Genomic DNA, 25,673 nt, shown 5'->3' on the forward strand with positions numbered 1-25,673 from the left:
ACTTGGAGAGAATATTGAGAGACATTTATACTTCTCAAGGATATTACAGACAATTATTTTTCAGGATTAAGAGAGAAGTAAACTATTAAAAATACATTAAGGTAGAAAGGGTGACTGCACTAATACTAAAACAGGGTTTTAGTCCATAGCTCTTAGTGTATGGCAAGTATGGATCACATCAAGTCTTAATAGTTTTGTGACCTTGGGGAAGTTTTTAAGCCTTTGGAGTCCCAATTTCCTAATCTGTAAATCATTAGATTGTTGTGTGGATTAAAGGAGATAATAATGCAATACGGTCAACGTAATGATTAATATAAAGTGCTTAATAAAGGTAATTATTATTAATATACACGATACAATTAAGCGTAAAGTGGACTTAAACAGGACACAATTGGGAAATACTTCATCGATACCAGAATTCCTTAAGATTTTAGTAACTGTTCTGCCAAAAACTATGAGAAAGTGAATTTTTCAAAGTATAAGTAAAACGGATCTCTTGTTGTAGGGCTTTTCACAACTTCAAGTTTCTGTTATGTGTAAGGAGAAAATATGCAACACTTTGTAAAAAGTTTTGACTTTAAGCCCCATTCAGTCTGCCAGTTTCTCATGCTTCGTGGTACACAGTTTGACAAATACTGACTTGGAAAATTCCTCACCTGGCACATTATTATTCCAATATCATGATGCTAAAGACTAGAAGATTTATACCTATAGTCGAATTTCTTGTTGGCTTTGCTAAGTGTGGACTCAGAAGTCTGGAAGGGCACCTGAGCCATCTAGCTCAGTATTCTCCCAAATTGTATCTTTAGGAACATCGGTGGTTTTGACGAGATTTTTGTTGATGTTAATACTTCTTTCTTTTTCTCCTTTGAGGAGAAGTAATTAGTAATTGAGTGAGTGTGTATTACATGTGTGTAAGATATTATAAGGGTTAAGAAAAGAATACAGGGCTTCCCTGGTGGCGCAGTGGTTGAGAGTCCGCCTGCCGATGCAGGGGACACAGGTTCGTGCCCCGGTCTGGGAAGATCCCACATGCTGCGGAGCGGCTGGGCCCGTGAGCCATGGCCGCTGAGCCTGTGCGTCCGGAGCCTGTGCTCTGCAACGAGAGAGGCCACAACAGTGAGAGGCCCACGTACAGCAAAAAAAAGAAAAGAAAAGAAAAGAAAAGAATACAGCAGTAATTCCTCAGCGCTCATCCTCATTCCCCTCTAAACAACATTTTTGACTGGTCCCTCTGTCTCACTCTCCTTGCCTCCGGCGTGCCACTCCCGTCACATTGGCTGGTCCTTCTGTGTCTGCCTTGCTGGTTTCTCCTCCACCTCTTAGCCCTTATGTGTTGGGTTTCCCAGCCCTCAATCCCTAGACCTCTTCTCTATCTACACTTATTTTCTAAGGGGGTCTCATGGTAGCTTCATGACTTTACACTTAATCTCTATGCTGACAACTCCCCAGATTATATCTCCAACCTAGATTTCTAGCTTGAACATCCTACTAATGTACTAATGTATGTCTAATTACCAGTCACTTCACATTTCTACGTGGCACGTGTCTCAAGCTTCCCATGTCTAAAACCAAGCCCACTCTTCCCATTGCTGCTGCTACCTGGCATTGTTACCTACAGAAGTAAAATGATGGGTAGGCCTGTAATTGACACCCCCTGTAGTCTCTCCCCAGCACATTTTATATAACTCAAGGTCATAACTCCATTTAGTACACGGAGCATATATCATGGATATTAAATTCTGTATTCAGGAATTGTCTGGAATTTCTGGGTTACCATCTGACAGGGGATATACATGTGTGAGTCTCAAATTGTGAAATCAGTTTTATGTGATAGCAAACATACTCCAAAAAGTAGAAAAGAAGATTTTCAAAAAGTCTGTGGTCGAAAGAGTTCGAAACAAAACCCACTTTTCAGCTCCTGCAGCAGCTCCTCAGCTTCATCATTTAAGTGGAGCTGTGTGCCGGTGTCTTCGAATGCCTGTGGGTTTTTGTTTTTCCTTTCTCTTTAAGTGAAACTCAGCTATTCTTAGTACTGTGTGGGTGGGGTGTGAAATTTAATAAGAGATGATTTTTAACGAGAGGGTACTTACTCATTTGTCATGTTTGGAATAAGCATTATGTTCCTAGGGCAAAAACTGTTGAACTTCCAAGAGTTTTGTCTCACATAGGTAAGTACAGAAATCATCGTTTATCGATTTTTGTTCATTAATTATCTCCAGATGTGGTATTATTTTCTCAAGTGACATTTTTACAGTTTCCACAGTCAGGTAGAGCTGCATTTTGTAGCAATGGCAGATTAAAAGCTATGAGTCACATGTGTCTCACATTACTGGCAGATTGTCAAATGGAATACAGTTTCATTTTTAGGGATGAAGGTGGGAGGAAAGGAAGAATTTCAACTTCATTTTTTAAAATGCAGCTTACTTTTTGAGTGCAGTATTCCAAGAATTCGTCTTTAACTTTTATCCACACATTTCTTCCTCCTTCTATTTGCCAGTCATTAGAGAAAGGTTTGCTCTATTTTATGAAATGCAATGGAAGAGCTTCCATGAATCAAAAGGTCTGTTAATAGAAAAAGGAGCCGTTGCCTGATAGACTCCTAAATTCCTTCTTCACTTCCTGCATTTGGAATAAAAACAGGCCCTTCCCTCAGAGACAGTAGCGTCAGAAATTATTATGTCACTATGCTTCTTAAAATTTCACTCAGTATCCTGAGCAACCCTTTCCTCCCATTTGGAGGCAGACTGTCTTGTCTCTCATAGAAAACGATGCCGCGGCTGTGATGAGAAGGGCATCTGCTTTGAATGGTCTCAACCGTCTCCCCTGGCCACACACATGCCTCCTCCCTAACCTCATGCATACCTGACAGATTGAAAGCAGATACGGTCCACACACTTTTTTCTACTAGTGACTGCTTATGAAATCATGATCCAGAACCTCATTTCTTGACATTTTTGAAAAAGTTGTGAACAGGTGGCCAGACTACATAAGCAGCAACTGGAGGGCAGGGATTACTTAGTGGCTTGGAGGAGGACCAAGTATTGTGTGAGCCCAGCTTCTCTAATGTCAACCCCGTTTCCCAAGCAGCACATCCCGGTCAGCTGAAGCCGCCCAGGGCAGGGCAGGGCAGGGCTGGAACTGATTCCGGAAGGGTTGGGTCCATGCCCTACTCTGGAAGTAGCCTCAGGAAGTGGACGTTTGGGGACATAATCACCCAGGGAGTTGCAGTTGTTCTGAGGAACAAAGGTAAAAGCTTATTTGAGACCAAGAAAAGGGGATGATCGGGGCTGTAGGATTAGGGATAGAAAGAGGGGTGAGTGTGTATGGCAGGGAGGAGACCCGGTGGGGTAGGAAGTTATACTTGAGTCTCTTATTGAACTCCAGATTCCTTGTAGCCAGAGAAGCTTGGGGTAGTGGCAGGTGGTACCACATGTCTCATCTCTCCTGTTAGGATGTAGGGAGTCTTCCCCCGTGGTATCTGGAGCAAAGATATTCCCACTCTATCAGAAATTCCAGCATGAGTTTTTCATCACACGCTTCCTTGTATGATGCTTCAGTAAGACAACTGTATTTGATCTTAACCGAGGTTGGATTGGGCAGGGTGTGGGCTGGGATTTAGGGAGGAAGGATGATTTTGGAGCATGGAGAATTCAGTGCTAGGGGATTTTGATCTTAGGGCAGAACATGACAAGATTGAGCTTACGGGGCCGTCAGTGAAGAAGTTGGTACCTTGAGGAAAAGGTGTATCAAGATATGGAAGAAGGAAAAAAAAAAAGGTATGGAGGAAGAACATAAAGAGAGAACTGGGAGTCGGTTTCAAGCTCTGTGAAGCTTTAGCTTATTGGGGGGGAATTTCCCTCCAACTCTTTGTCCTTGATCTGCTGGACTGGCTCTGTGAGTGGCTTTAGGTGACTTATACAGGAACATTGGAAGCTTGGCAGCTCTTAGCCAGGCCTGTGGTTGACTCCAGGGGTACAGTCGTGAGTCAGGTGTGGTTCCAGCTCTCTGCTGTCCACCAGGAGAGATTCTATGAGAGGCTGAGGTGGGTGCATGCACGTGGGCCCAGGGTTAGCTCTTTGGATAAACAGAACGTATTTGGAAATACTTTTGATGATGCCCTAGAATACAGCTGGCTGCACCAAGCTATAATAAAACTAGAATCTCATCCTTTAACACTCTGTTCCCAAACTGTGCTGTCAGATAGGAGAGAGATAGACTTTGGCCATGTAGGCACATTTTTTTTCCCTCCGATTTTGAGCTTTTGGAAAATTGAAGGGTGTTGGCCTAGACAGTCCCTGGTAGATAAAGGGCAGGTGAGGAGGGCTGGCTTGGGGCCAACATGGATGTTTGGCCAACAAGGGTCATACCATACTCGTTTGGCTTGCTCTTTGTTTGACCTTATTCTAGAAACAACTTCTTGTTCAAAGCCTTTCAGAGAAAGAGGGAAAGGAAAGAAGAACATGCAAGAGTGTCTTGAACTGTGCTTCACAGAAATGTCTCTTCTAGGGGGAAAATACTATGTGTGGGGAGACTTGCCTGTCCTCTCGCCACTTCCCTTCCACCATACTGTGTGGTTGAGATGGGTAATTGGAGGACAGTCTTGAAGTGTCTCCTTTACTTGATCTGCTTGCGTTCAGTACTTTTCAGATGTCTGTCTTAAGCCCAGTGAAATGGGTGTGTGGTCTCCTGGTGAGACTCCGGAGGCAAAGGGTTAGATAAGCATTGCCACATTGTCACAGCTCCCGAGAGTGGAGCCAGAAGTCACACGCAGGAGGTCTGAGTCCAGAGCCTGCCCCCCTAGCCACGCTGCTGCCTCGGGGAAGAATGGGCTCTCCCGATGAGAGCCAGAGCGTCCGCATGGGTTTTATTTCCCTGGTCCTTTCCTTGGAGATGGTGCTCCTTGATGGAGGATTTGTACGAGTATTTTAAAACAGCTTTGAATAAAGAAAGGATCAGACCTAGAGTTTCCTGGCTCTAAGTATACCTTGAAGTTAGGATAAGGTGGTTACTGATGGATCTTGTTCACTGATGGGCTTACTTGAGGGTTTATGGCTCTTTTCTTCCTGGCCTCTGGCAGAAAGTTTAGAGCTCTGTGATGAGCACATGTTTTCTGGTCCTTTGTCAGGTAGTGAAGAATTACCAGAGCTATTCCATTAACAGAGTGCAAGATGATATCTATGTCATACTTGCTATTTCTTGAATATTAAACAATATTTAAATTAGTGTATAATACACAGAGAAGGCTAGCAACATATTCAACATAGTCATTTTTTCAAACTATTAATGTTTCATCTCTGTCCCTTTTTATGGTAAATTTGGGTTTCACGGAAGGTTTGGATTCTTTGGGCTTTGTCTCTCAGAGCTCTGCTGGGAAGCTTTTTTATCCCAGAGACCATCACTTAATCTTTGTACTCAGCACTTTGAAGCTGCCCTTTGTTTTTGAACCTGTGCCTTTTTTGGGTTATTGATCTATGATTATAAAGAATTCCTTTTATTGCAATTTTAAAGAAAATAACTTTAAAAAAGAAGCCCAGTTATGAGTATCAATACAGTTGGAGTCAAAATTGGATGTTTTAAGTAAGCTAATGTAATTTAACTGTCCTTTGACATCACATAGGAATCTCCTGAGCTTTTATCATTTCAGGATTTCTTTTGCTGACTTACATTTCTGTAAGCTAAATAAACGTGTTCAGATTAGTATTGGTGAGCATCTGTGTGCCATGCACTGTGCTAGGCATTTTTTAAAAAAATTATGGAAATAATTAATTTAGAAAACTCCAGGAACTCAGAGGTTTTGTTTTGGTTTTTGTGGCTTTTGGCCACGCTGAGTGGCATGTGATCTTAGTTCCCCGACCAGGGATCGAATCCACGCCCCCTGCGTTGGAAGCATGGAGTCTTAACCACTGGACCACCAGGGAAGTCCCATGTGCTAGGCATTTTTAATAAAATATTTTAACGTACTTGTCAGGTGGTAGACCCTGTCTTAAGACACTTGGGATGTGGCAGTAAATAAAATCACAAAAATTCCTTTTGGATTATGAAGAGACAGATAATAAACGAATGCATGCAGTTGATGGTTATAAATACAAAAATAAAGCAGGGATGACAGATGGGGAGTGTCAGGCAGGCCGGTTGCAACTTAAATATTGGGGTCCAGCGTGGCGTCACTAAGAAGCCTGTGTGGGTAACTTGGTAAAGAAGTTGGGCCCTGCCCTCACATAGCTTACAGTCTAGTGATAACTGCTGCTTGGTGAGCACTTACCATGAGGCTAGGGACTCTGCTAAATACCTGTGTACTTTTCTTATGATGTCCTGGAATAAGGGCCATTATTTGCAGTTTCTCCAGAAGGACATGGAAGCTTCAAGAGTTAAGTAAACTGCAGAGATGAACATAGCTAGTGGGACCTACATCTGACCCAAAGACCATGCTTTTGAACAGGGAATTATACCATGTCAACTGTTGAAATATCTGTTGTAAGGGAATTAGCCTATTTGTAGATCAGACTGTCTTATTTTGGGTTCTGATGGGTTAGGCAATATCTTGGATGGCTTATAGAGAGACTGATACCATGAGCTTCTCCTCTGCCCTCACGCTTGCTCTATTTGGAAGCCTTGGGGTTGTGCCCTGTGGCCACAGCAGGGAAAGGAGCCGCCTGGTTACTGACTTGCATACAATGAGATGTGTTTGTTGTGTGTCACAAGTTGACCTCTATTGACTCCAGCAAATCATTGACTACTTGAATTCCTGGCATTACATTTCAGTGATAGAACAGCAGTTTGGCTGGCATGTGTGTCACTGTGTTCAAGAGCGTGTTATAAATGCTCATATTCAGAAGGGATTGTGAAATGAGGGAGAGGTTGTAGTGCCAAGGTCACTGCTTATTGTGAGTGTTTATTCCAAAATAGGCCATACCTGGTGTTTACAATTATTGCTTTATCATAATACAAAGTAAATGAGTGTGTTGGATTAGAAACCTTTAGAGAGGGCTGTGGAAAGGAGGTCAGGGGTTCAAGAGAGCTCTGTTCCTCTTTCTGCCCTCAGTGTACTTATGAGAAAAGTGGGGTGGTTTGCACTGACTGTTAAGAGTGTGGTGATTTTCAGCCTAATGTATCCTTTTCATTGAGTATTGATGGTTCTTTGTGCTTTGGTTAATGTCTGAAGTGTGTTTGTTGGTCATTAATATAAAAAGAGGCTATATATTTTATCACTTTTTTTTTTTTGCCCGTGCTGTGTGGCTTGCGGGATCTCAGTTCCCCAACCAGGGATTGAACCCAGGCCATGGCAGTGAAAGTGCTGAATCCTAACCACTAGACCACCAGGGAATTCCCAATATAACTCTTTTTTTTTTTTATTGTCAGTTTCTAGTGATTTTTTTCCCCCCACTTCTTTGAAAAATGTTGATTTTGTTTTTACAAGATGATTTTCTTTTTTACTTAAGAGATAAGCTATGATTTAAGTACTTGGGCTATAAAATTTATTTGCTTTTTTGCAGTATGTATCTTTTTCTATATGTGTACTTTAAGTGTACAATTCACAGACTTTAGAGATGGAACTCACTTAAATAGCCAGCTTACAGATGAAAATATAAGAAATTGTCAGCGCCCTAGAAGGCCCTCACCTTTTTCCAGTCACTTCCAACCTCCCCTACCAGGGTGAACAGTATCCTGACTCCTAACATCATATCTTTGTTATGCCTGTTTTTGTTCTCGACTTGAATGAATAATACAGTCTGTGTTCTGTTTGGCTTCCTTTACTTCCCATTGTTTGTCAGATTGAACCATATAGCTGCAGGTTGTTTGTTCTCATTGCTATGGAATATTTCATTGTGTGGATATTCCATAATTTATCCATTCTGCTGTTAAAGACATAGATGTAGCTCCAGTTTATTCTATTATGAATTGTGCTTCTATAAAGGTTCTCATGTGACTTTTGGTGAACATCTGTAAGCATTTCTGTTGGGTATACATCGAGGAGTGGAAGCACTAGGTCACAGAATATGCATATACTGTATATTCAGCTTGAATAGTTGCTACCAAATGTATTAAAGTAGTTGTACCAATTTACATTTCCACAGTAGGGTGAGAGTTTGTGGATTTTACTTTTGTTATGCTGTTTTGGGGGTAGGTGAGAGGCAAATGTTGTTCTTAAGTTCATTTCAGTTCATGTTTATCTTACGGGAAGGAATGGTTGTAGCTGTCTTCATGGATTCTTTGAAAGTGAAGTTAAATGTTTGTCTCCTCACTCTCTCCCCCTTTTCTTTGTCTCCCTGTGTATATATGTTATATATGTGTGTTTTATATGTCTTACACACATGATGTGTGTGTATACATATATATTTTCTTATAAATGTACTACTTATGACTCTTAGACTGAAAAGCGACCTTGGAGGTCATCTAGCTCAGGCTCCTGCATCTCTCTGAATTAGCAATGATCCTGCTTGAGTCTCTGACGGAAAGCACCAGTAGTTTAGGGTCATCCATCTCTTTGTTAATTAGCTTATGTTTTCTCGTCCTCAACGTTGCGGTGACATCTGCCTCTTTAACTTTTCCCACGAATGTCATGCCCTTTTACAGGTGAGGGGGAAACTCATGATGCTTATAATAGAGTGCAATCTCTTTAGGCAGAGATTCACGGCTATGTTTTAAACGGCACTTTTCAACATCTGCAGGGTTTGGTCTCTGAGCAATTTTCTCTGGGGAACTTGAGTGGAAAATCCCTCACGCGAAGTGGAAAAGAAAACTCAGGGCAAAATTACTTTTGTTTTTTCCTATTTAAGGTTTTTTCCCCCCATTTCCTGATTTTTTTCTGCCGTGAGCACGCATTGATTTTCCCCCCCTTTTGATTGGGTTTAAACATTGTTTAAAATGAAAACTTATAGATGCAAATAACACATTTAAAAAATCAGACTGGGGCTTCCCTGGTGGCGCAGTGGTTGAGAGTCCGCCTGCTGATGCAGGGGACACAGGTTCGTGCCCCGGTCCAGGAAGATCCCACATGCCACGGAGCGGCTAGGCCCGTGAGCCATGGCCACTGAGCCTGTGCGTCCAGAGCCTGTGCTCCGCAACGGGAGAGGCCACAACAGTGAGAGGCCCACGTAACACAAAAAAAAAAAAAAAAAAAAAAAATCAGACTGTAATGAATAAAGTAATGAAAAAAAGACAACCTTGCTTTTTATAGAAAACTGACAATTATATTTCATGAAATCAATGAATATGGAAAAATCCTTCTGATGGATAATATACTAAGGTTTCTGAACTTCCAGGTGGTATTAATATTCATAGAACTTTAGAATACAAATGAGTTTTTTCTAGGTTCATAGATATTACTAATGGATATTTTCTTTTTTCTTTACAGGCAAGAAGAGACTGATAGGAGAGTGAAAAATGTAAGATATATTTAATGGGACATTATAAATGGTTTTTTACTTACATGTTTTGTGAAAAGGTAGTGGGATCTAAAAATATCTGATATATTCTCTATCCTTTTTCTAAGTTTTGCTAGAAACAAATTCTAATTGTGTTTAAATATGGTTGAAACATGTATTTTCTGACCTCATAGTATAAGAAGGTGGGTTAAATCTAGGGAGTGGGTCCTTACATGTTAGTAATGTGGTAAAGGCAAATGAATAGGCTATAGGATTTTTAGGAGAGCAAGTCAGAAACCACCAAAATCAGACTTTAAGGAAAAACACTAAACGTTTAAGGACTCTGGGCAATTGCCCAATGTAGACTTATATCTATAATATTCTGCATATTAGAAGAATTTCTAAAAATGTGACGGCTTTATTGAAAAACATAAGAGCTCAATATCATTAGTAGGGAAGCTGAGAATTTTTGATTTTAAGTGTGCAGTTTGTAAGACTGTTGGAAAACTATTACTTTAAAAGTTTAATTTATGTTTTCTTACTGTAAATTTTTTCCTTCTTCATGTGTACCGGTAGAGTATAAATACCTGTTGGGGTCTAGGCTTTTGCTCTGAGAATGTGCTCAGAGATGGAAATCTAAGAAGAATTAACATTTTTAGTGACCCTTCTCCTTTACATAATTTAAAAGAAAATCTACTTTTCAACCATAGATACTGTCTTTTATCTAGAGTGCTCACTTGCATTTGACCTTGCCATTAGTTACTAAATAGACTGATCTTGTTGTTTCATGGAATCTTTTTTTTTTTTTTTTTTTTGGAATTTTTTTTTTTTAAAGGTTTTGATAACTTTGTACTGGCTGGGAAGAAAAGCACAAAGTAACCCCTACTATAATGGTCCCTATCTTAATTTGAAAGCATTTGAGAATCTTTTAGGACAAGCTCTGACTAAGGTAAGGAAACTCTATCTATATGAGACAACTACTCTAACTTGTACTACTTCTCATCTTCCCCTTTCCCCTTTGTCTCTTTTTTCCACATGCCCTCTGCCTTCTTCTCCTCCCTCTATAATATATGGCGGCTCTGATTGGGATGGGTGGAGAGGATTGTTACTCATTTGCTGGCTTTGTAAGCCACCACAAGGAGGGAGTAAGTATTTCAGAGCAGTTTCCAGGGTATATGATATAGGTATACGTATTTATTTCTTAATTTTAGGTAACTCAACAAAATACTAATTTACTTTCTTTCTTAGGCACTTTATATAACGTAACTCTTTCTATATTCATTATGAACTTAACCTGTAATAGAGAGGTGCTTCAAGGCTATTAAAATATATGGAAGTTACTCATTTCTTTATCTTACTGTCTTGCCATGAGTCATTATATCTCAAATGCCAGCGCTGACCAGACTTGGCCAAATCTTCACCCGTAATATTCAAATGGGAAAATGAACTTCACTATGGGGGTATTTATGCAGGAGAATCTGCTGCGTGCAGAAGAAAATATGTCATCAAAATAATATATGATCATCTAATTAATATTAGTTGCTTGATGGGTCTTTATGATGATTAATCAGGCATTTAACATTAGTCTCTGGCACATTGTAAGGATGTAATAAATGTTAGTTACTATAATTGGAAGATAGAAATTTTAGGATGAAAATGATCACTTTGCCTTATAACTACTCTGATCTCTAAATAGTTTTGCCTGAACCCAGCCACATACATTATAGGGAGATGGGATTATAGTCTAGAAGGTTAGGGTATTCCTTCTGGATTTTTATTTTCTAATTGTAAAGAGTTGATAATACCCTATTTAAATTCCTTAAAACAGTTAATTCAGATAACAGCTGAGATAATACCATGCACAAGCATTGTACTAGTTGTTGAGAAAACACTCATACAAGGCTGATGACCCATCCTTACAGCACAACCCTCTGATGTAGACAGATGAACAGGTAGGTCAGTGCAATGGAGGAGGGCAAGGCTCTGAAGGATGAATGTGGCAGGGATTTGAGCAAGGGCAAAGCCTTGCCTTACAGGTATTTCAGCTAAGAAAACATCCAGTTAAAAATAACATAGGACTTTGGCTCTTGCATTAGTGTTCTCATTACAGCCTTTGGTTCTTTTTGTGGCAGTCTGACTCAGGCTGAATCATCCTAGTAGAGTGTTTGTGCTGGGAATGCTTTATTCGAGGCTGCTTCCTATCACCAGTATCAAAATCAGAATAGATAAAAAAGAATTTTCAGGAACTTCCCTGGTGGCACAGTGGTTAAGAATCTGCCTGCCAGTGCAGGGGACACGGGTTCGAGCCCTGGTCTGGGAAGATCCCGCATGCTGCAGAGCAACTAAGCCCGTGCGCCACAACTACTGAGCCTGTGCTCTAGAGCCCGTGGGCCACAACTACTGAGCCCGCATGCCACAACTACTGAAGCCCGTGTGCTTAGAGCCCATGCTCTGCAACAAGAGAAGCCACCGCAATGAGAAGCCCATGCACCACAACAAAGAGGAGCCCCCGCTCGCCACAGCTAGAGAAAGCCCACGCAGCCATATGACCCACGCAGAAGACCCAATGCAGCCGTAAATAAATAAATTTATTAAAAAAAAAAAGAATTTTCATAGGTAAAACTATAGTTGTGGTTCCGTTCCATTATTGTGGAGTGTGGAGAGCCATAAGAGGTGCGTGAATATATGAGCTGTTTTGCATCTGTTCTGTTAAAATCAAAACCATTGTGTTCATCAGACTTTTCTCCCTTAAATAGATAACGCTTAATGGCCAATCCAAAATATATATTAAAAAAAATACTTGCAGTAAGCTGTTGACCCTTAGTCATCCTGTAAGTTGTAGGTGACTCATTTTAGGTGACTTGTCAGAGTAAAGTCCTTGGTGGGGGTTAGGGGGAGGAACCAGGCAACGGGGCCAAACTTAGGTTCTTTTATAACCATGGTGGCACATCATCATTATCTTTAACACTTACGAGGTCAAAAATCATCTCCTTGAGTTGAACTCTAAGGCTTCAACAAGTGTGTGTCTAAGAAACCTGGTAAATCTAAAGATTTACTTAGAATTTTAAAACCTATATTTTTTAAGAAGTATTTTGGTGGTACCAGCACTAAACCCAGCTTCCCTACCCGCTTGGAAACAGGGTACAAAGCAGGCACTTTCATTTTCATGCTAGGATGTCAACTCTAATTCCAGGGTGTGTGTGGCGTCTAAAATATATGAAATCTCACATAAGTCTACTAGACCCTACTGGCACTTAAACATTTGTCAAACAATTCAACCACGAATTAACATCCAGTCTTAGCCAAAAGTATGCCTGAGACAGCTGCTAATTATTCATTGTAAACATTCTTTCTTCAGCTTTTTATCGTATCTTGAGAATGTTCCTAATTAAAAGTTGAAAGAATAGTACAACAAATACCCACCTGTGTTCCATCGGATTTAATCATTAAACATGTCCCATATTGGCTTTATTTATGTATCTATCTGTGTTTTAATTAATCATTTCAAGGTAAATTGCAGACAACTCACCCTTAAATACTCAGCATGCATCTCTTAACAGTAAGAATATTCTTCCATATACCTGTGATGTCTACTAGACTAAAGAACAGTCATGAATTCCACATTAGTTAATATCCAGTCTATATTCAGAACATCCCAATTGTCTCCCAACTCTCTTTCATAGCTTTTTTTCTGAATAATGATTTAATGAAAGTTGACATATTACATTTGGTTGTTAAAGAACCTAGGAGTTCCTGGGGCTTCCCTGGTGGCGCAGTGGTTAAGAATCCTCCTGTCAACGCAGGGGACACAGGTTCGATCCCTGGTCCGGGAAGATCCCACACGCTGTGGAGCAACTAAGCCTGCGTGCCGCAACTACTGAGCCCGCGTGCTGCAACTACTGAAGCCTGCGTGCCTAGAGCCATTGCTCCGCAACAAGAGAAGCCACCACGATAAGAAGCCCGTGCACCTCAACTAGACGAAGCCCGCACACAGCAACGAAGACCCAAAGCATCCAAAAATAAATAAAATTAAAGAAAAAAAAAAGAAAAGAAAACCCTCTGCTTTAAAAAAAAATAAAAAAGAACCTAGGAATTCCTATCTCTGTATTAGTATCATCACCTGAAAGTAACATTTCTGATTTTTACTATTGTAACAAAATTACCTTCACCATATTAAAAAAAATTATAGTTACTAGCTATTCATTGAGTACTATGTATTAGAACTATGCTAAAGGCTTTATAAATTCTACTTACATGCTAATTTTAAAAAGTCCAGTTGTATTTTGCTATTAACTTTCCTAGAGGAATGTTATTAAAAATGCTTATTTTAGTAAGTTCTATATGATATGACATTTACATATTTCTAAATAGCTGTTATATGAGCTAAACAAGTATTTCATTTAGATCCAGGGAAAATGTTTTATATTCAACAAACAAGTCTACTTTCCTTGGTTCACATCTAGGTTTTGAGTGAAAATAAATGAATTTGTGAAGTGTACGCCTGCTATTCTTGCCCCTCTCTCTTTTAAAACTTTTCTTTCTGTTAAAGAACTTTGTTATGGCTTTTTTGTTTATTTAATAAAAATGAGCCCTAATATTTCCTGAATATAATCTTATTAACTTTTCTCCTTTTGGATATCAAAATTAAGGTTGGCTTTTCTCATTGCCTCCTTTCATGTTTATTGCCAGAAAACTGTAGATAATAATTGATTTTAGCCTTTGAATGTTACTCTAATTATTAGCTTTTCTTTTATTAAAACGTTCCCCCTTATTATTACCTTATTAAATAATATGGAATACCTCCATATAGTCACATGAGTGCCATGTATTAGTTGTGGGAAAACACTTACAGATTTATATTCTGATTTTTATCAGATTTTTTTCTGATATTTAATGGGGCAGTCTCATTGCCTCACCTATCAAATGCAGCACAACTTGAACTATTGCAAATCAATAAGCGATAACTGATTACATTTTTGGAAGTTTATGCTAACTTACAAGTCTTTAAAAAATGTTCTTCAGGCACTTGAAGAGTCCAGCTTCCTGAAGAGGAGTGGCAGAGACAGTGGTTACGGTGATATCTGGTGCGCTGAGCGTGGAGAATTTCTTGCTCCTCCAGGCAACTATAAGAGAGAAGATTCATTTGAAAGCTTGGACTCTTTGGGGTCTAGGTCATTCACAAGCTGCTCCTCTGATATCACGTTGAGGGGGGCACGTGAAGGTGAGTTACGTTTTGGACTGGACGGTTTATTTTTATTTCTTTGTGTATTGAGAGAAAATTGGGAATTGGAGAGAGTAGAAAAATGGGAGTGAAACTGTTGAGGCAAAAATTTCGCCAAGAAGTATATTTTTGTAGAGATGGAAATATAATTGGGGGTGTCTTTTCTTTCCTTCTTTCCTTCCTCCCTCCCTCCCTCCCTTCCTTCCTTCTCTCTGTCTCTCTGTCTCTCTGTCTGTCTTGTTCCTTCCTCACTATATTGCCACTAGAGGGGTGATAGTTTCACTTCTTTTAATCTTCTGTTTTTAGAGGAGTTTGGGGAAGAGACAGTTAACTATGACCTGTTTTATCAGCGATAATCTATCCTAATTCTTTTCTCTCCAGATTCAGGTTTAATAATCTCTGCCTCTGAGGCCTAGTAACTGATATATCTAAACATAAAAAAGAAAGTAAATAAGATTCTATAAAAGTCTGTTCTAGCTCCTGAATAAACTTTCTTTCCTTTTCTTACTTTTCTGCAAAAGATAAAAAAAAAAAAAAAAAACTAAGAAAAAACAGGAAAATATTTTAATAATTATCTCCACCTAAGAAAAGAAATGATTGATATCTGTCATGATAGAATATTATGCTAAACTTTGATTAAGTAACAACACTGGCATTGTGTTAGAAAACATCTTTTGCGTCTGTCAGGGTCAGAGTAAACCCAGGACAAGTGTGAAAGGAATGTGTTAATGAAAGTTTCTGTTGTGGGAAGGAACTTTCTTTCAAAATCCCAATACTGTGGTCAAATCTGTTATTTAAATGCAAGTCTTTTTCCCCTGGCTATTGGGTGGTGTCAGAAATTTCTGACTGTATGCCTCTCGCAATTCAAATTGACTAGATTGAAACCACAAGTGAAGTTTCTTGAACTATTTCTGTGCTTCCACCATCAGCATGAAAAATTGAGAGTTCTGGTTGTGAGTTTTTGCCGGATTGTTAGAGAGTTTACTTTGCTTGTTTATTTTGATTATTATTCTTTATTTTAAGTGTTTTTCCTAATTTTTTTTTTGCGGCCTAATGTTTTTATTATAAAAAATTTCAAACATCAGCAAAGTTGGAAGAATTTTACATGAATACCCATGTACCTGCCACCTAGTTTTACCATAACATTTTACTGTGCTTGCTTTATCACATACCAAGCTCTCATTCTCTATGCATTTATTATCCATCTTATTTTTTGAGGCACTTCAGAGAACATTACACGTGTCCTAAATGCTTCAGCATGCAATCATTAGCTAGAATTCAACCTTTATTTGCTTTTGTTCTTTTAATGTAAATTTACATAAAAGCAATGTACAATGAATTTGTTTTTCAAAAATAGAATGAATCCACAAATATTATAACAAAACCCCAAATTCTTTAGCTTTTTGAGTAGTCGTGGCATTTAGACGTTTAAAAAGTGAATGGCTATTTGCGTTAACCTTTACAATTACTGCTGTATTTGTTGGCTGTTTGCTGTCTAGCTTTAATGTTTTCATAGCCCAGATGACTCTTACAATAGTTTTAAGGAAATGAATGAGTTCATAATTCACCTGAGTGATTAAAGCTGTAAAAGCAGAGGTTGAAATTCTCAACCCACTACATTACTTTGTCCTGACTGAAGAACCTAACACATGTGATGTTTGAATTCATATCTGACCAACAGAAATAAAAGGGACCCCTATTGAAGGCATGTGGGAGTATACAGACTCCAGTCAGTTCAGATGCAGCGGTCCGGTGGTGTGACTTGAAGCACTGTCCTCAGATATGTTGGGTTGGGTTCCTGGCCCTTGTGAGGAAAAGCAGAGGCTTACTGTCATGCTGCTTCCTGATCTTGGGAAGGGAGTTGCAGACCATGTTTGAAGAGGGTGGAAGTGAAGACTTGGTAATTACAACTAAGGAAAAAAAAAAAAGAAAATCCTGGGGGCCACCAGGATGATAAAACATTTTTGTGATCAGTATGTTGAAACTCCGCTGCCTACCAGGTTGTAGTCCCAAATTGATGATCAATATAATATGATATTTTTAGGTTAACAGAATTGCAAAGTCATATTCCTTAGTTTTATATGAAGCCTCTGTTGACTGAAAAAAAGAAAAGCAAAAACACAATCTAAAGGTTGAGAATTATGTTTTATTCAGCAGACTTGCTGAGGACTTAAGCCCAGAAGACAGTGTCTCAGATAGTTCTGAGGGACTGCTCTGAAGAGGTGAGGGTGGAGCCGGGATAAATAGGAGTCTTTGTAAAACGAAACAAAACAAACAAACAAAAAGCAACTCACTCAGGTAGTCAGAACATCAAAAGATTACTGTTAATTAAAGAAAAGCCAGACATCTCAAGTTAATGAACTTCAAGCTTTCCTATGTATGGAAAGGTGAAAGAGTCTGGGCTCACTGAAATCATTCCTTTGACACACACCTTAACTATATGGGGCGAGTAGCCTGCTTTTCTCCATCCTGAATCCCCTCAGGGTACATAGTCGGGGATAGGTGCAGTGGCTGCTGGCTGGCTGGCCGCAGTATCCTTTGTTTACTGATATGGCTGGTGGCATTTTTCATCCATATCTCTTACCAGATCAAGAATATTTGCCTACTCTGCAGCACACTGTACTGGACTTAAAAAAAAAAAACAAAAAACAAAAAATTCCGAAGTAGAAGGATCTTCTGTACAAATTTCACATGTACAAGATTTTAGCAAGAATCCTTGACATTTCTCTCTTATTTTCAAAAAATGTACTAATTTAGGAGGCAGTAAAAACAAAGCGCAAGATTATTGACTATTAATCCTTCTGATCATAGCTGCTATACTTCCTCCTTTCTTTCCATGACTCTCCTTTCCCTGTTCCCGTCTCAAGGTCTCCTAGCTGTGTGTTCAACCGCTTCCTGTAGCCTCCTCTCTGTTACTACTGTAGACTCGTGCCAGGCACGGGGGAGGGGACGAGACTGCCTTTGACTCAGGTTTACCCTGCAGGTGTGCTCCTGCCTAGAGCCCACAGCTCCCAGGTCCTCAGGTACTGTGCACAGCCAGCCTCTGAGAGCTCCGGCGGGAAGCATGCAACATTTGCAAAGTTTCTTAACAAATACACAGAGGCAGGAAGAAAAGGGCAGAATGGGAGGCAGCTGAAGCTTGTATCTATCGTATCTATATCGTATCTCTTGTGATGTTTTGTACCCTCATTTCTTCCCATGTATTTAAAAGAACAAACTGACTTTTTTTTTTTTTTGAGAACAGATTAGTGTTTGCATCTATCTGACCTTGAGGTGTATCAAAGTGTATTCTTTCAAATTTGTGTGTAAATGATGTTGAATCAAAATACAAGGTTCCCAATATTTCCGTGACCACCATCAGAAAAAGCCTCGAGTTCTGTGTTCTCTTAATATTTTGGGGGGACATTAGAAGTCATTTGGTCCAACCTCATGTGTAATGTGTGATTCTTGCTCATAGGGGTCTCACAAGGATCTATCAAACTTCTTTGTGCTTTTTGCATCTCTTTCTTTGTCTTCCCTTGTCTCTCGCCTCACAGAAATTTTGGGTGACTGCATGATTTATTTTAAATGACTGAGTTTCCCTCGAACTACATTCAGATCTCGTTTTAGGCACCTTTGACTTGATTGCTAGATTTTATTCACATGTATTCCATCAACAAATTTTATGACAAATCGTGAGGGCAAGGAAGACTGGGAAGAAAAGGGGTTCAGCCATAAACCGGGACTTCTTCTGCTTAGAATGTGCAACAGTGAAAGAATGTACTGCATGCATCTCCAGTATGCAAAGCAAGTTCCTCCTGATGGGTCTTATCACAACTTCATGACAAATTTCTAAAAATATTCCCTGCAGTTAGCAGTAGAGCACTGGGTTTCCAAGGGAAAGACAAAAGCAGGCATGCTGTGTGGGTTTCAGTTGGACGAGTAATCTGGAGAGTAAAGCAAATTCTTGTGCCTTTTTTTTTTAAATAGGTTGTGAAAGTGACACAGATTCTGAATTTACATTCAAAATGCAGGACCATAATAAAGATGATATGTCATATCGAAGGATTTCGGCTGTTGAACCAAAGTCTGCTTTACCATTTAATCGCTTTTTACCCAACAAGGGTAGACAGCCATCCTATGTGCCGGCGCCCTTAAGGAAGAAAAAGCTGGACAAAAATGAGGATAACAGAAGAACCTGGGCAAGCCCAGTCTGCATAGAAGCCGATGGAACATTTCCAAGGTACCGGGATGCGAGCTGATTGTAGAATTTTAAAATTCAGTCTGCTTTGTGAATTTGCCAGGATATTTAAATTTGGTAAAAAGGAATGGTCCTTAAAATGTATTTCACAGATAACATAAAACTTCATTAATGAAGTATTTCTTTTACTTACCTATATTTTTAGTCATCCGTATCTTGAAGAGATTTCTTCCGTTTTAGAATGTCAGCGTATGATTTGCCGGTTCTTTTTTTAGATGCATGCCTTTAGCTCACTGGTTATCTTTCAGCTTCCTGGATGACTTACATTGTTCATTGTGAGCTCTGCTGTGTTACTTTCTTCCATTATTTTTTTTCTGTGTTGACTGAGCTCAGTGGACACAAAAAGAATCCTTTTATTTCCCATCAAATCAGCAGAGCAAAGCATGATTTTTCGAATCCAGATTCCTATCAGAAGGAGGTGTATGGTTCTGAAAGTGGATCAGACTCGGAGGAGGAACGGAGGTTGCCGGATATAGTTTTGGATGACTTAGCCAACCGTAGATTCCAAATGAAAAAGAGGCCCGAGGGTTTCATCTCGAAAAGCATCTCTCCTAAGTCTTGTGCACCAATCTTTTCTCCTGCTGACCCATTAGCCACTGGGCTATACAGAATGACGAGGTCAGAAAAATTTCTCTTGGATTGGAATGTCTATTATGCTTTTGATTTTTAATATGTGAAGTAACACCCCAGATGGTTTGCAATTTGTCTCTCTCTTTTAACACATTTTGTAGTTGTCTTTGGCCCTTCTGTATCAAGCTCTTCTCTAATTAAAATGAGATGCTATTATAATGCCTTAACTTTGTTGTAGGAGCTGGAATGATGAGACTGATGAGAATGGGAACTAATTGGCTGCATTCACAGTGTAAACTTTGTGAGACAGAAAGCATGCCTCTTGTGTTCTGTGTCACAAATTGCTCACGTGGTGTCTTAACTGGTTGGATGTTTTGAACAGTAACGAGAGGAGAACTTGGGGCACAAACGTGGAGAACTGGCCAACAGTACAAGAAACTTCAGACTCCTCTTGTTATTTGGAAGAGGCAGAAGAAAAGACAAGCATACCCAACACTGTAAGGGATGATCTTTATGTGCGAAAGCTAAGCCCAATCATGCCAAGCCCAGGGAATGCTTTTGATCAGTTTCTTCCCAAATGCTGGATCCCAGAAGATGTGAACTGGAAACGAATAAAAAGGGAAACTTATAAACCATGGTATAAAGAATTTCAGGGATTCAGGTTTGTCTGTGTGCATGTTTCTTTTATTCTGGTGTCCACTCAGTACCCTGGCTGGGTACATTCTGTGTGTGCTTTTCATGAGAGAGGTTAATTTCCCTTCAACATCTGTAGAATTGCTAACTGAAAAAACTACTGTTTAAATTTAAACTTTAGGATCTGGATCGTAAAAAGTCCTCTCCATAGCCAGAGCTTGACATTATTTTTAGTCGCATCGTTCTCCAATTCTTTGTCTTCTTTTCTCTTTCCTTTCTCTGTGTCACTCCACGGTAGAGGGAATTCAGACTCTGACGATGAGGATTCAGGCTCCGCCATTTTTAGTAGAATACAAAAAGCAGATCATAGGCTAGACAGCAGCTGTCAGAGATGTTCACTCTTGCTGGAACTGGCTAAGAAATGGACCAGAAACTCCCGGGACACCCATGCAGCCAGGAGAACTAGTGGTGCTTCGGATGAGCCCAGGTGTACCTGCCTGCATGAGCCCGCCTGCTTGGAGTCTGGCCTGTGACACCTGTGCCAGCTTCTGCTGCTACTTTAACCTCTGACCATGACGCGCTGAGTCATGAACACTTAGGCACTTAATGTTTAGTTACAAAAGCATAACATATGACATCGTGCTTTCTGTACAAGCATGTGAGCTTGAAATTCTATAGGATTAAATATTCTTTAGCACAATCACGTACAAGAGAGTATATAGTTACATGTGGCATAGACAGTTCTTGGGAAAACCGTTTTGAAAAGGCGTTTTAGGCAGTTGACCTAATTTTCCAGTTGTGCTATGTGTGGAGCTGTGGAGAAAGGAAATAACTTATAGACAGGCACTGGGACAGGCAAGACTGGTGGGAAAATGCAAAGAGAAGATTCACAGGAGCCTTTAATAAAGCTTCAGAGCATTTTATTTAATCTGCTGACCGCCTGTGCCTGTTGCATAAAGTGCTTATTGCTCAGCTCTTGAAGATCATTGCTGCTCCTCTGGGAGGGGACTTAGGTCGTTGTGGCCAATGGGATGAGGAAGGGGTGGAAGGGAACACTGTGTGTATCAGGGAGCTTCACTCTCTTCCTGTTCCGGCCCCATCACTTGGCCTCAGTGGTGCCCACTGAGAGATACACTCTGCTCTTATTCCTTTCAATGGTATCCAGGAAAGTCATGGATTACGGCATTAAATGCTGGTCTTTCTTCCCAGCAAGAGTCGCTCCCATGGCCCCCCAAAATAATTCACCCGCAGTGACTGGCTAGTTGGTCTGCTACCTAATTACCTTTTCTCCCCAAATTTAATAAGATTCTCCCTTCCTTTTTCTTTTCTATGCTTCAGTCAGTTTTTATTACTTCAGGCCCTCCAGACATATTCTGATGACATCTTGTCTTCTGAAACACATATCAAAATTGATCCCACTGCTGGCCCAAGGCTCATAACACGCAGAAAGAATCTCTCTTATACACCAGATGACCTGGAGATGCCAGCCCTGGATCCTGACTTAGAGAATGATGATTTCTTTGTCAGAAAGACTGGGGCTTTCCATGCAAACCCATGTGTTCTTCGGGCTTTCGAAGACTTAAGAAGGCTTTCTGGGCAAGACGATCCTGTAGAGCAAGATATAATACTGCAGTGTAGGGAAGGTGAACTTGTACTTCCAGACCTAGAAAAAGATGATATGATTGTTCGCCGCATTCCAGCACAGAAGAAAGAGGTGCCTCTGTCGGGAGCCCCAGATAGATACCAGCCAGTCCCTTTCCCCGAACCCTGGACTCTTCCTCCGGAAATTCAAGCAAAATTTCTCTGTGTACTTGAAAGGACATGCCCACCTAAAGAAAAAAGTAATAGCTGTAGAGTGTTAGTTCCTTCCTGGAGGCAGAAGAAAGATGACATGTTGGCTCGTAAGATCCAATCTTGGAAGCTGGGAACTACTGTGCCTCCAGTCAGGTTCACCCCTGGTCCCTGCAGCGAGGCCGACTTACAGAAGTGGGAGTCCATCCGGGAGGCCAGCAGGCTTAGGCACAGGAAGCGGCTGATGGTGGAGAGGTCAGAGTGTGTTTCTGCAAGGATTTGCTTGTCATGGATGGTCTTGTGTGACTTTTCTTGTGTGAGAAAGTGGCATCGTATTGCCCAGCTCTGCATGTCATGAGCCATTTGGAAGCATCCTGTAAAACATTGATTTTGCTTTGAGAAACCTTTAGTCTTTGTGTGGAAAAAGTGCAATTCCATATTTGCACATCTCAACATCACCTCTCTGAGACCTGTTTAAGAAGGTGTATACACAAATGTTGCCCTTGGCCTTAAGGATGACTATGATACTATTCTAACACATTGACGTTTCACGAAAATGTTTTCCAATTATATTTACAGACTTTTATTCTCAAGTCCAGGCATTTCTGAAACAGTCTGGTTGTTTGGTTTTCCATGTTTCTCATATTTCGGAGTACATGATTTTTGTGTAAAAATTTCCATTAAAATATGGCATTGCAAGTTTCATTTAACTTGATTTTGATTTTGACCTAGACTTCTTGGACTATCGATGTGTGACTTTTTAAATTTATGGTTTAAAGTTCAGTGCAAACATTATTAAAATGCATGAATGTTATTTGCTGTCTGCTACACTTTACATGTATGTAATTGTGGCCATTTTGATAATGAGTCTGCATTTATGTGTTATGCAACTTGCTGTTTTGATGACTGTTCAGTTTGTTGAACTTTGGGATCGACAAATATTGGGTTAAATGAAATTAGTAGATCTAAATCTAACTTATTAGTTCCTGGCAACAGGAAGCTTTTTTAAAAATGGGTTTGTTGGTTCAGAGGGAATCAGGAAATTCTTTATCTTAATCTGAATTCCTTGAGATATGAGATCAATGAGATTTTGAGACATGATCAAGAATGTGACTGAAGAAACAACCTTTTGAGATTTGTCCATCTCTAGTTCAACTCTTAAAGATGCTGATTTAGAAACTAACACAACTAGAAAAAATGACTTTTAATTTTTGGTTTTCTGATTTCTTAGACTCTTTCAAAAGATTTATGGTGAGAACGGGTAAGTTTTGTGGTTCACAGTAAAAAAAGAATCTGCATTTTGTTTGTCCTTTTTGTAATACGTCCTTGCACTTCTATCCTGGCATGTCACTAAATGGGGGTGCTCTGTGCTGTGCATGAGACTTAAAAAACGGGAAATCTTTCTTAATTCTGCAACAAAATGGTAATATTTCTGTCTGAGTGCCCAGTGCATGAAGTCCTATAGGACAGCAACAGTTTGTTTTATTAGAAGTCGAAAATTCAGGCCCTTTTTTTTTTTTTCCCTTAAGGAGTTGATTAAAAGTCACAAAAACAGGTGCCTGAGATTAGGTGTATTTATTTTGGTATCTGATTGCTGCATAGACCAAACCTCTCATTTCTGGATGTTGAAGCCCAAATAACTATGTTTTAGAATATCTATGATGGAAAAAGAGTATTAGCATTTACTTTGAGGTTGGAATGCATGCAGTTGGCATTATCTGTGTACTCTCAGTTCAAGGGGAGCTTTGTTAGTTGGGATGGTGAGTGGCATTAGTCTTCCCTTAGTAGGATTTGGAAACATTTTCAAGATTCCTGATTAGGGTAAAATTTTATAACATGGCTGTATTATAAAGGCAAATCAGACTTCCAAAACTGCAAAAAAATTAAAATATTGGTAGTTTCCAATATAGCTGCAAGAACTATATTTAGAACTAATTCCCAGTTTTTGTCTACATTGGTCCTCTGGATCTGAGGATGCAGATCCTGGAACCAATCCCCCTCGGATACGGAGGGTCGACTGTCCTGTTGTTTAATTCTAGTCACCTGGTAGACATAAAATATGATAAAAATAATTTTCTGGAAATATTTTCCCTTTCTAGAATAACTGAGTTAAAATAAATACTTCTTTACTTTTAGTACACACTAACTATGTAGACTTAGTCATTCTTAGTGCAGAATAACCAGCTGGCTACATCTTAATATTTTATATCAAACTTTCTGTAACTTTGTGAACCTAACAGCTAATACTTTTTGATCAAGAAGAAAATTTAAGTATGTCAAATATTTTAATCTGCCTAAGGCTTTTCATCTCTAAGGTTCTCTAATTTTAAATTAATTAATTAATTAATTTTTGGCTGCGTTGGGTCCTTGCTGCTACGCACGGGCCTTCTCCAGCTATGGCGAGGGGGCGGGGCCCCTCCTCATTGTGGTGTGCAGGCCTCTCATTGCTGTGGCTTCTCCTGTTGCGGAACACGGGCTCTAGGGTTGCACGGGCTGCAGCGGTTGTGGCTCGCGGGCTCAGTAGTTGTGGCTCGCGGGCTCTGGAGTGCAGGCTCAGTAGTTGTGGTGCACGGGTCTACCTGCTCCCGGCATGTGGGATCTTCCCGGACCAGGGCTCGAACACGTGTACCCTGTGTTGGCAGGCGGATTCTTAACCACTGTGCCACCAGGGAAGTCCCAGGTTCTCTGATTTTGATAGCTCTGGATAATTTTGATAATGTGGAGATCTTGGAAGGTACTAAAAATTACTATTTAAAGCAATACAGCCATTCTAGATGTCAAAGATGTAAGGGAGCGATGGGCAACTAATTTCAAGTACTTCTCAGCCATTGATTTTAAAAATCAGGCTCCCAGCATGCTTTAAGTGTGCCTTGCAAAGGCACATTATCTCCTATCCAGTTTCTCATGTGTGCTTAAAGCGTTTCCATCAGGGAAGGTGAACAAGGCAATTTTTAGCATGACGCTTAAGCATCTGCTAATCTCAATTCATCATGGGAAAGCTGTTTTAACTTGATAAACAAATCTTTGCAGTATCAAACATTTTGAATGATAAGTTTCAGAGGAATTTTCTTTGGTAAATAAGGCTTTATAATGTAAGCAGGTTGTTTTTCTTGAAGGGGATACGTATACACTGAGTACAAGTGCTTCACACGAATGTAAACCTGTACAGCTCTTCCAATGGCTCTACCTGTTCCCTCTTAGGAACACACTGTATGACTGGGTTAGGGAAAGAAGAGAAAAACCCAAATGCTGAGGCTCAGCAAGCTAAGGGTCTTCCTGGGCCACAGCCAGCAGCAGCAAATGCCTTCTGTAGACCGTTTCAAGATTGCTGCTTGCATAGTACACTGTTTGTTTTAAAGGCTGTTCCCCATGCCGTTTACTGCCAAGGTAACACAAATAAAGCAAGGTTGTCTGTAAATGGAGACTGATGAATAATGCATGACTTGTCAAATAATGGAAAGTAATACAGATATATCTTCAGAAAACTGAAGTGCATTTTAGACCACTTGCAATTAAAATATATTATTTGGGATTAAAAAAAATTCTCTCAGTTACCAATGTTTTTCTTAAATTGATCTGCAGTGAAAACAAAAAAAGATTTAAATTGGATTGAGTATAGACATTTAATCTAGAGTTCATCTCATGTTTATAAACATGTTTGTAAATGATTATAAACATGAAACAAGTGATATTTCTGGGTGGTATTCCTCTGGACATCGTGTATGTTGTCAAGCTTGGAACACTTACCTGGAAAAATCATTATTGCTCAACATCCTGTGATGGAAAAATAACTGCCTATAACATGAATGCTTTCTTTTTGGTAAGAACCAGGTTAAAGAGAAATGTGCAT

The 25,673-nt window shown here is 39.8% G+C and overlaps 1 protein-coding gene across 4 annotated transcripts in view; it reads left to right on the plus strand.

Annotated features, from left to right (window-relative positions):
* LMO7 (LIM domain 7) overlaps nucleotides 1-25,673 on the plus strand; it is a 131,476-nt gene that overhangs the window by 62,024 nt on the left and 43,779 nt on the right. For 2 of the 4 annotated variants that reach the window (XM_065895862.1, XM_065895863.1), the window contains 7 exons: nucleotides 9,359-9,389; nucleotides 10,204-10,317; nucleotides 14,391-14,589; nucleotides 18,559-18,811; nucleotides 19,782-20,060; nucleotides 21,371-22,078; nucleotides 23,055-23,084. In XM_065895862.1, coding sequence (XP_065751934.1) covers nucleotides 18,597-18,811; nucleotides 19,782-20,060; nucleotides 21,371-22,078; nucleotides 23,055-23,084 — 1,232 coding nt within the window. In that variant the 5' untranslated portion in view covers nucleotides 9,359-9,389; nucleotides 10,204-10,317; nucleotides 14,391-14,589; nucleotides 18,559-18,596. Of the gene's footprint in view, nucleotides 1-9,358; nucleotides 9,390-10,203; nucleotides 10,318-14,390; nucleotides 14,590-18,558; nucleotides 18,812-19,781; nucleotides 20,061-21,370; nucleotides 22,079-23,054; nucleotides 23,085-25,673 lie in introns of those variants that run through there. The other 2 variants (XM_065895866.1, XM_065895865.1) reach the window with 2 other exon arrangements.

Source organism: Phocoena phocoena, chromosome 18, assembly GCF_963924675.1.
Source record: "Phocoena phocoena chromosome 18, mPhoPho1.1, whole genome shotgun sequence".
NCBI lineage: Eukaryota > Metazoa > Chordata > Mammalia > Artiodactyla > Phocoenidae > Phocoena > Phocoena phocoena.